A 10,664-nucleotide genomic window follows, 5' to 3' on the forward strand; every position below is an offset into this window, starting at 1 on the left:
GATGATGATAATACAATACAAGCACGTGTCCTCCGGGGACTCCTCCTCCTGCCAAACAGGGACCCTTCAAACCGCCTGATTCATTTTTCTCCCACCTGTTCTTCTCGCTTCTGGGTGGAATCCGCTAGAGACGAGGATAGCGATCGATGTTCCCTCCACTGGATGGCCACTCATCATGAGAACAGGGTAAGAGCTCTCTCGTACACGGATGGACGGATTGAGCCGGTGCGTGCGTGCGTGCTGTCAGGTTCTAATGCATTATGGTAGGAGGATCGAGCTAGCCTACTAGTTAGGTGACCCTCCGACCCTCCGACCCTCCGACCCACCTCGCTCCCATCGGACAAACAATCCGCACAAGCAGAGCTGGCCAATTGGCCTGACCTGGCAAGAACGGCTAGCACCTCACCCCCCAAAGCCGACCTGGACACCCTAGCATACACAATGAGTGAGTGAGTGCTCGAGCAACGAGGAGTGAACACACCCAGTCCGCCCACTTTGCACGCACCTTTTGCGCGGTTCCCAACATTTTGATGTGGCTGAACACACGCCCGTTGAACTTGATATTCACCCCACTCTCCTAAACCGAGCGCGATTTGTCGGCCTTCACGCCATGCGGCGAAACATCGGGACGGCCCAGCCCCAAGGTCCGCATAGCCCGGACTGCCCGACGGGTCCATGGCCCGCCACCGGCAGGGCAAGAGGACGAACGCTAGCTGGGGCCGTCCCCAAACACTCCAGTAGCTTATTTGACCCGTCAACGGCCGAGTTGGAACGACGTGAAGCGGAAATCGTAGGCCATGTGGCTCAAGCCTGCACACGAGCCCCATGCCCCACCCCCCTCCACCCGGCAGCTAGCTGTCCTATCCCATCGGACCCGGACGCTGGGTCCGCCTGTGTGTCTTGGGCCGAAGAGGGAGCCCAGACCGGCCCGATGGAGCCCTATGATGAGTCTGATAATGAGGCCCATGCTCCACCGGGTCTGGGCTCGTCCGATATGAATCGCTGGTTCCATCCAGCCGACCTGACATCCGGTCCGGAGTCGGGTATCCTGAGCGATGACGGTCGGGGTGTCAGCCCAGCTACAACTCTGGCTGACCAAGCCGGTTTATTGCCCCGGGCTGAAAATGGGGAAAGCCTGGGTGATGGCTTAGCCCTGTCCGACGCGGGATCCAGCATCTCGCGGGCCTCTCAGATACGCTTTCATTCCTTCGTGAAGACCGTCCAACGGATTGTCATTTACGAAACTCGCGCGGTAAGTTCTAACCCAGCCAGTGGACAGGGCAGAAGACTGGTCGGCAGATTTCAAATTCTAGTGACATCTTGTGCCGCGGGAATATATACTACTAATACATAATATTTCTCTTGCCGGTAGCGATATTATGTGGTCGGATCGAATAATACGGAGACCCAATTTCGAGTCTTGAACATTCACCGCAATGAGCCTCGTGATTTAGTCATCACTGACGATCAACTCGTTTACGACACCCAAGAAATTAAATCCCTTCTGATGATGGCCGACGTTGGGAATCGCTCCAAAGTTGGTCAGAAGGTGGGATATGGGCTCACTAAAACCTTGTCAGCCTTTGGCATTGCCGGGTTTGTCCGATTCCTCGAGGGTTACTACATCTTGCTGATTACGAAGCGGCGCAAAGCCGCCATGATCGGCCATCATTGTATTTACAAGATCGAAGATACATCTCTCTTGTATATACCCAATGACGATATACGGGAATCCCATCCGGACGAGGCCCGGTATCGGCGAATGTTTCAGGCCGTGGATATGTCATCCAATTTCTATTACAGCTATAGCTACGACTTGACACGCACTCTTCAATTCAATCTGACAAAGCCCAAGTTTCTTCGAACGAGTGAGTCATTATTACGTCTCGAGTCCATTCGATCAATCAATTCATTAATTACGGACTTTCGTGCCCTGGACGAACCAAAAAGGCGATCAGTGATCAGTATCATTTTCCGCTCTTCTTTTCACTTTTTGGCCTCTCTAGAAACCAAAGTTCGCTCGCTGGATGAGATGTTCCCTGATGGGAGATTCCCGTCAGACGTTGGCTATCAGAGCCAGCCCAATGTCAGATACTTGTGGAACGACCAGTTTATAAACCATACCTCCCTGAATCAAAATTGGGTGATTCATATCATTTACGGCTTCATCGATCAATCCAACATTAGTGTCTATGGACGTCCCATATTGCTAACCTTGATCGCTCGACGATCGAGAAAATTCGCCGGGACGAGATTTCTCAAACGCGGCGCCAACTTCCAGGTAAGCGGAAAATACAATGATCATGTGAACACTATTTTGAACCTTGCAATAATGAAAGCAATCGATACCAAGAAGTTCTAAACCCTCGTGAGATGAAAGAAGCAAAACCGTGTCATTCGTGGCAGATCAAAGCGGGAGATTTACGCCATAACGCTACTGTTGCACACGTTGCGAGTGATTGCAAAACCGCAGCTTAACTGTCACCCTAATTGAGGCTTGAGATGCCGTGGAAAAAATGTTCCGAGTAAGAAAGTTTGAAACATGGAGAGTTGTTGATTGGCGCATATTTGCCCGCCTGGTTTTCTGTGACAATATGCGCTGCTTGTAGTTGGAAATGCAAACCAACTCTGTCCCAACTTTTCACTTGGCCTGCCTGGTTCTTTGGCCGACCAACAAAGAGTGTGAGAGTTATTCTATCACAACCCTGCCAATTGGTCCCTTAAACTAGTGGTGTTAATCCTGCCTTGAACAAAGGCCACACAAGCTTTCTCTCTCCCCTCGTTCTTGTGTCCCTTCAATTGTTGGCCTCTTCTTTTGTGAGAGAGTCTCTCGAGCGTTACGTGCGACTTTCCTGGCCCTTGATTATGTACTCATACTCATATACGTACACAGATTGATCTCTTCGAGGGTCAATGTAGTTTCCAGATGGAAGGTCAATTAGATCCAAGCGACCGATTGACAACCGTTATGTTGCATGTTCTTGAATACACCAAGAGAAGAAGCGAATATTTGCAGAGTATCAAAGCCACCGCTACACCCTTACACGACACGAGCATACACCCTTTTACTGGATCTACATACGGCACGATTATAACGATGTTTTTGTGTTTGTTTTCAATGCAATCAGGGCGATGTGGCTAATGAGGTAGAAACGGAACAAATCGTTGTGGATAGTACCGTGCTTGATCTTCACCGTGCCAAAATGACGTCTTTTGTCCAAATCCGTGGATCCGTACCCAGTCATTGGTCCCAAGATGTGACCAAAATGGTGCCCAAACCGCAGATTTTCTTTGAGCTGTCGGATCCGCATGGACGAACATCAGGTAAATCGGTGAAGCATACAATTGTACGACAATCATTACCCGTACAATTTCGGGATCGCTGGACAGATCTCGGATTACTTGACTTGTATGTTCTATATATGGTGTGTTCTTGTACTGCAAACATGTACGTATGTACACTACGAATATATTACATACAGTAAGGAGGCTTGTGAACAAATCACATTCCATGAGGCGATATGGCCCTATGTTGGGTTCATACTACAACAGTATTTAACCGGCAAAGGCCATAGTTGGAATTCGGTGCATGTAAAATACAACGCGATGCCTTCTTCTTGGCCAAAAAGACGACGCAATTGCCTTTTGTTCAAAGATCCTCATGTGTTGTAGGCAATCATTTCAACAATCTGATGGAAAACTATGGCTCGCCCGTGGTGGTTCTGAATCTCGTTAAGAAACGTGAGAAGAAACGCCCTCACGAAGGCCTCTTGGGCGACGAGTTCCAAAATCAAATCGAATACCTCAATCAGTTTCTGCCTGTCCCGGATCGGATCAAATACATTCCTCTGGACATGGCACGATGCAAGAAAAGGTAAGCCAAAATTATGCACGAGCAAATTACGAAACGCTCTCAACTTCCGCCTGGAATTTGCACTGGAAGGGTGAGAGATACGGAATCAGTGTCTATTTGGCGAAGATTGTTCCTCAAAAAAATTTTTTTTCTCCAATAAGGAGAAGAAAGACTGTCTGTTCTTGGTGCCTTTTCCTTTAAATATTTGTTGGTAATGCGCCCAGATTCACACTTGAGCGGGTTCCTTCTAGGATCGCTATCTCTTCCATTAACCCGATCTCCTTCTCATCTTAAAGGCATAGTGGTTTTTCTTTTCTGACAAAGGCTTGTTTCGCCCTTCTTAGTGAGCTGAGCTGAGCTTAGCGTCTGATATTGGATTTTTTCCGTTCCATGTTCTCAGAGAAGACACGGAAGTGATCCAAACTTTGGCAGATATCGCGCATTTCGCAGTCCGCCGTTACCGGGATCTTCTTTCACAATAAGCAGGACTTTGGCCATGTTTTGCAAGCCAAGCGACGCCACGATCCCCTGGTCGATAGCTATGCTGAGAAGTTCGTCGAGCAAGCCTCCAATCCCCAGCAGCTCTCTCAAACAGGAATTGTCCGAACGAATTGTGTGGACTGTTTAGACCGAACCAACACGGCTCAATTTGTGGTGGGGAAATGCGCTTTGGTCTCCAGGTGAGAATTGTCTAGCGATCAAGCTCATGATCATGTATGATGACACATCTTCGAAAAATCAAGATTTTACCTAAATTAATGCCAAGGGATGGTACGCGCCGCACAGTTTTGAACTCGGGGGGGGGGGGGGGGGGAAACCGCGGACAGTTTCTGCCGTGTCAATTTTGAGTCCGCCCGTTGTTGAGAAACCTTTTTCAACTTTTGCCACTTGGCTCGAAAATCATGTGCTGAATGTGCTGTCACTTTTCATCGTGTCTGGAGGAATACATACAGGAATCTTTTTGATGTAGCTGTTCGCCTTGGGGCTAATTGACACACCCAACCTGGAATACGAATCCGATTGCGCTCGAATGCTTGAAGTCATGTACGAGGATCACGGCGATACCTTAGCCCTCCAATATGGTGGATCTCAGTTGATACACCGGCAAGTTCAAACCAAGCTTATGGCTGTTGAAGGGTTATGCTCTTCTAATGAGTCCTGGCTTTGATGTGTTTCCTCCTGCTTATGTTCCAGAATTAAGTCCTATCGCAAAGAGTCAAAATGGACGAGCAAAGCCACCGATATCGCACAAACCCTTCGGCGGTATTATAGCAACACCCTGTCCGATGCGGAGAAGCAGAATGCGATCAACCTTTTCTTGGGAGTTTTCGTGCCCAAGGAAGGTCAAGTGGCCATTTGGGACAAGGAGTTCATCACTGACAAGTACCTCCATTCTCCTCAAATGTGTCGACCATTCAACGCCCAAAGGTAAGCAAGTGGAAGCAATTAAGCCAGGAAGCGAGGAATGAAGAAGGGATCATTTCTCATGTTTGGTACGACGACAATGCACACTTGAAGTGCAATGTGAGGCACGCAATGAGAGAGCTACCTACGAATACGAGGATATCCATTGTGCATTGAGTACTAGCGCATTGTACGTTGTACTCGAGAGAAGCAACAACAAGGATATTTGACTCGAAAGAGGGGATATAATTTGGATTTCTCGCTCTTTCTATGTCAGGTTTCCGTTCTACGTGACCACGCATTGGTTCTCCCGTGATCTCAGACTTGTCCTACCTCTACCATTGACCGAGTATCTGAAAGAGTGCACCCAATTGAAACGGTTTAGTGCCGCCTCCGAAGAGTTCGATCTTTACCAAGATTACTACCGTCCATTTGAGTTGAGCGTACTGAACGAGCTTTTCCCCTATCGAGAGGTCAGCCACTCGGTCCGTGATTACATGCCAAATTGTTGCACTGAATACAGGTACTACTACTACTACTTTTTTATTACTTTTCCACTTCACCAATCGAGCGAGCAAATTTGATCCTTGTTTCAAATATCGGTTCTCATGAATGTTTGACGTCTAGTGCAATTGCTTCTACGAGATACTTCTCAATCACTCTTCTAGCCCGTTCGTTGTTCGACAACGCGAAGTCAAGCGACGCGAGGAATCGATTGTGCGATCCTCGAAGAATTCGTTCGCCGAATTCCTTTTCGGAAAGAAAAGTTCTCCTTCCCCCAATTCACCCTCAGCTGAGACGTGGAAGGTGAAAAAAAATCCGTCCGTGGCTGGAGTGAGCTCGACGGCCTCTACCTTGTCCAACGCAAGCGACTCGGACGACGTGTCCTTGTCCTCGTCCCAAGAGTTCGTGGACTGGATGGAAGAGCATCCCGGCCAAGAAGAGATTGGCGAGGAGGCTGCCGAGACCACAGCCGAGCACACGGCCACCTTCCAGTCTTTGCTCAAGGTCATGGATGCCGGAGTGGCCCCTGCCAAGATCCAGGAACCGGATCCATTCAATATGAGCCTTTATCGAGGGTACAATCACAATTGCCGATTGTCTTCTAGTGGTATTTATGTCAAACTTCCTTGTTTGTGTTACTCTTTTTTAGTTATACCATGGAAGGCGAGCCTCCCAAGGCAGAGGGCTCGTCAATTGCTTCTAAGAATCGAATGCCCAGGGGAAGCCCAAGCCAGGAGCTGTTCTCCCTAACTGTTCAACTGAAGGCATCAAATTTGGACATCTATCGGGGGTATTGCCGAGTTGCAGAGCAAGGCGCGCAAGATCCAAATGATGCTGACATACAATTGTACCATAATGCTGTGAATGTCTGTTAAGAACGAACGAAAGTTTTCCGCGCAATTTAGGTGCCTCATTGCTACACATCTGCTATATCATCCTGATGTTCAAAAAGGCAGGCAAGGAATAAAAAATACCCGTATCAGTATTCGAGAAGTTATTTTATCACTCGTCGAGAAAGTCATCGAGCCAATCCTCCAACTCGGTAGTTTCAGAGGCAGATTTGGTTTTGGGCGCTGCGGGTATTTTAGTTTGAGCACTGGTACGCTCGGAATGGGAGCGATTTGGCCGACCTTAGGAAGAGAAGAGAGGAGTCATTTTATTTTATTTATTTGCGGACTTTCTTACCGCCACTGGGATGGGATCCCAACTGTTCAAGACGGCAAAAAGTATTAATCTTAATGATTTTCCATTCAAATATAATTTGATCCTCTAACAAATTAGAGTTGGTGGATATGGCTAGCCCTTGAACGTAGGATGATCAGGTACTTTGATCAAAAAGTCTGACTTAAATTACTGCTAATGGATCAGCACCTACATAGGCTCTACGAATATTAGAGGAAGCAAAATTAAACAATGAAGGAGCCCGAGAAAGAAGAGATGTGGACTTCATTGTTCGAACTAGCCTGGATTCTCGAAGACTTGAAGGTGCTCTCAAAACGCACATTAAGCCTCTACGGTCACTAGAATTGACCCTAAATCCTGGGTTGGGACAAAGTTCATGGATGCCTTTGAAGACGTACAGTATCAGATACCTTTCGTACCTTCTCTGAACACTGTACAGTCCTTACTTAATTAGTCTCTCCCAATACGAGAGCTCTCTCATTCCTGTGATGTTCCTAGTGAAACATCTTTGGACTTGCTCGACCTTTTGTAAACCTGCTGAACTCATTGGAGCCCAAATGGGCGAGGCATATTCAAGATGTGGCTGAACAATCGAAATGTACAGAGTTAGGATCGTGATACTATCTCTGGACCTAAACGTGCAATATATCCAACCACATGTTTGAAGAGCTTCCAACTTTAATCCTCCCAACACTTCTCTGTGCCATCCAATTCCTGGACTTACCATGCTCCAAGATTGGTCCAGGATTAGGTTCAATACTCGTTTTCGCGTCAGATTTTTTTGGCATGTATGGTAACAACGAGACATCCTTGATCGTGGAATCTGGGCTTGATTTGAGTTTGCTGATCATCTTTTGGGCCAGGGCTGCCGTATGGTCGGCGTAACGGTTTCCGGAGTACATCTTGGAAAACGTTTCAGCTTTCTCGGTCAGTCTTTCCAAAAGAAGATCCTCCTGAAGGAAAAAGGTTGGAAGTAGGGGTGATAATTGTCATTCCCTGGCCATTCATGGGAAAGATCTCTTCGGCACGACTGGGTGGAAAGAGTTGCTTAGAAAGAATCGGATTACCCTTGAAGGGCCAATTAATAAGCATGGCAGTGGTGACAAAATCTAAAGATGTTGGTTTGATTTTACTACAACCGTCACCAAAACGTCATTTATGCACGATTCACTCACGAATTGAGCGAATCTCCTTTAAGTCGAGACAAATGAACATGGCTCGTTGCTGACTTACCTTCTCCAAATTGACCGGACCAAAATCGATTTTCTGATGAAGTGGAATACACGAGATTGCTGCTTCCAAATCATGAAGATCAAGGGCGAAATATTTGTTGGAGAATGAGGCCATGGCATCTCTGTCATCGTTCCATTCGCGTTCAGAACGGAGTTGGAAAAGTGAGTCCGCCCCACCTACAAACTCCAAGAACGATGCCATCGTTAGTCAAATTCGATAAATAGCGAACCACTGGTTTCGGTTTTCTCACCCGCCGATTCCAAAGCCAGATTGAAGTCTAGACCGGTGAGAGCTTCATCCTCGCTAGAATTGGCCTCTTCGGACGAGGGAATTTCATATTTGGTCCAATTGCTGGAGATGTTGCGACGAGCGTATTTCTCAATCCGATGGTTCGAGTCGTCGAACTGAGAGTAATGAGCTGGCACTAAACCGGGAGCAGAAGCCACGGCGTTAGAGATGGCATTCTGAGCCGAATCTTTGGCCGCTCCCGGGGTTTTGGCCTTGGCCTTTTCTTCTCGTTTTCGACTGTCGTGATGGCGCACCTGCTTCTTATCCGGCCTCATGATGAGATCTGTAAAAAAAAATCGTAAGCGGGTTGAGAATGAGCGAAACGCCCCGACTAGCATAGGAGAGATCATAATTGCTTCACCATCAAAGGCGGAGCGTAGTGCATTTAATGCACATAATGCAATTGATTTTTGGGATCATTGATATCCAAATAAACACTGACAATGAATGAGTTACACAGAACAACATAAGTGAACCCGGTGACTAGGAGGGTTGAAAGTCCAGATCAACCTCGGAGGTGAACACGGTCCCATCGAGAATGTAATCGTTATTGTACGTGATGATGCGGCGGTACCCAACCACGGGCGGGGGACCCTCAAACGGAACGATGGGTACAAGGAAATGCAGCCAACCATACGGACCAAAAACCTCGCCTAAGTGACCCCAGCAACCTACTTCTAATTCGGGATCGTCCCATCGATAGATGAGTTGCTCAGGCTTGGGTCGCTTGCCCGATTCATGTGGCGTTTTTCCGATGTAAGCCGAGTAAAAACCGACCACCAATAGATACAAACAGGCCAAGCACGCGCCCGCGCCAAAGTTCAGAAGGGCCACGTAGAGCATCTCGAAGGCGGCGGCCTGGTCCATGAGATACATGACGACTGTGTAGGGTAGCACGTAATAAGCGGCTTCCCGGGAATACGGGTCACGGTAGAAGGTGAGCGCCTCAAACACGTTGAACAAGCCCAAGGCTGAGCCCAGGGCGGCGTACCAACAGAAGACCAAGAAGAAGCGCAGGTTGTGGCGACCCACGCAAGCGCCCAAGAAGTAGCAGTGGTGATCCAGGACAAAGATGCAGCGCCGGCAATGTCCACAGTGGTGTGTGCGCTTGGGCACGTGCAGGTCACAGGACTCGCATTCCCGCCACAAATGGCGCTCGAATTCCGGCGCTACGTGCAACTCGGTGGGTTGCTCACCGCCGTGGGCGCGGCTGTGCGTCAAGGAAGGGTAGCGGTGGATGTAGGCCGGGAAGTTCTTGGGCGACACACTGACCGTGGCCTGGTTCAGCCAAAACATGACCCAATTGGCCAACATTTGAAACAGGAGGAACAAGCCCACCAGGCGCAGGTAGTGGTCATCCGGACGCAGGCTCAGGAACAGGTAAGTCAGGAGGGAGGTCAGCGTCACGTGGAACAAGGGCGGCACCGTCTCCAAAAGCAGGTTGCCCAGGGAACCCGAGCGGCGACGGGGACGGCCCAGCCGGAAACGCATCCTGCCCCTCCCACGATTACCCGTTGGCCCGTTAGCCCGTTGGCGACCGCTGGTACCCGCTTGTTCCTGTTCTCTCTTCGCCTATATCAATCCGATGTTAGTTAATCAATCGATTACGATGCGGGAGTTTGTTATTTTGGGGTTTTGCGGCTAGCCCGCTGGCACCATATACTCACTTGGCGTTGGGCAGCGGGCTTGCCGAGCCAGACGTTGATGGCCCAAAACCACGCAACCTTAATTTGTTGATTTTTTTCTGCCATAAAAAAAAGAGTTGTTGTGTATGTTGTTTGCTGAACTCAGGGGTATTTTTATGATGCAATATTGAAGTTATAGAGGTACACAATTCTGGTCTAGTCGATCAGTTTAACGGGCGACAATGCCAGAATTTTCTCTCCAAGCGTAGTTAGTGGATTCAAATTCTGGCCTCGGAATAACTTCATGGCAGAACTTTGCTTTTTCATCAATTATTGGTTGATATGACAGGGAAAAATCGCCCGTACAATCCAACGGTGGCTTCGTTTTGACAAGTTTATTTGCATTTTTTTGTGCAAATTCAGGTGATTCAATAAGGACCATATTTATATGCAAGTTTGGGCCGCCCCTAACTTGATTTCTATTGCTGTGATCAAATTCACTCATCATAAAGAAATTTGCTAATTTGTTAGGTCAATGAAGAGATTTGGAAACTTGGTAATATTTTTGAAACATC

The 10,664-nt window shown here is 48.1% G+C and overlaps 3 protein-coding genes across 4 annotated transcripts; 1 reads left to right on the forward strand and 2 right to left on the reverse strand.

The window, feature by feature from the left end:
• Nucleotides 1–6,746, forward strand: LOC131890342 (polyphosphoinositide phosphatase-like). The gene is given in 12 exon segments (XM_059239675.1): nucleotides 1–1,252; nucleotides 1,373–1,868; nucleotides 2,007–2,281; nucleotides 3,129–3,324; nucleotides 3,673–3,874; nucleotides 4,254–4,311; nucleotides 4,313–4,525; nucleotides 4,824–4,957; nucleotides 5,048–5,281; nucleotides 5,535–5,780; nucleotides 5,926–6,336; nucleotides 6,411–6,746. Coding segments are annotated over 12 exon segments (3,333 nt in total). The 5' UTR covers nucleotides 1–610; the 3' UTR covers nucleotides 6,637–6,746.
• On the reverse strand, nucleotides 6,727–10,254 carry LOC131890341 (uncharacterized). Of its 2 annotated transcripts, XM_059239674.1 has the most exons (5): nucleotides 10,132–10,254; nucleotides 8,427–8,747; nucleotides 8,177–8,352; nucleotides 7,668–7,896; nucleotides 6,727–6,891 (listed from the first exon to the last, which is right to left on the reverse strand). In XM_059239674.1, exons 2-5 carry the CDS (start codon nucleotides 8,737–8,739, stop codon nucleotides 6,764–6,766), a joined length of 846 nt encoding a protein of 281 aa, XP_059095657.1. In that variant the 5' UTR covers nucleotides 8,740–8,747; nucleotides 10,132–10,254; the 3' UTR covers nucleotides 6,727–6,763. The 2 variants fall into 2 exon arrangements, with proteins under 2 accessions (XP_059095657.1, XP_059095656.1); XM_059239673.1 differs by lacking the exon at nucleotides 10,132–10,254 and having other exon boundaries at nucleotides 8,427–8,938.
• On the reverse strand, nucleotides 8,747–10,004 carry LOC131890340 (probable palmitoyltransferase ZDHHC24; the record flags this gene model as incomplete). Its single annotated transcript, XM_059239672.1, is given in 1 exon segment — nucleotides 8,747–10,004. A coding segment is annotated over 1 exon segment (1,008 nt). The 3' UTR covers nucleotides 8,747–8,947.
• Nucleotides 10,255–10,664: the final 410 nt, after the last annotated feature.

The sequence above is a fragment of the Tigriopus californicus genome, chromosome 11 (genome assembly GCF_007210705.1).
Source record: "Tigriopus californicus strain San Diego chromosome 11, Tcal_SD_v2.1, whole genome shotgun sequence".
Taxonomy (NCBI): domain Eukaryota; kingdom Metazoa; phylum Arthropoda; class Copepoda; order Harpacticoida; family Harpacticidae; genus Tigriopus; species Tigriopus californicus.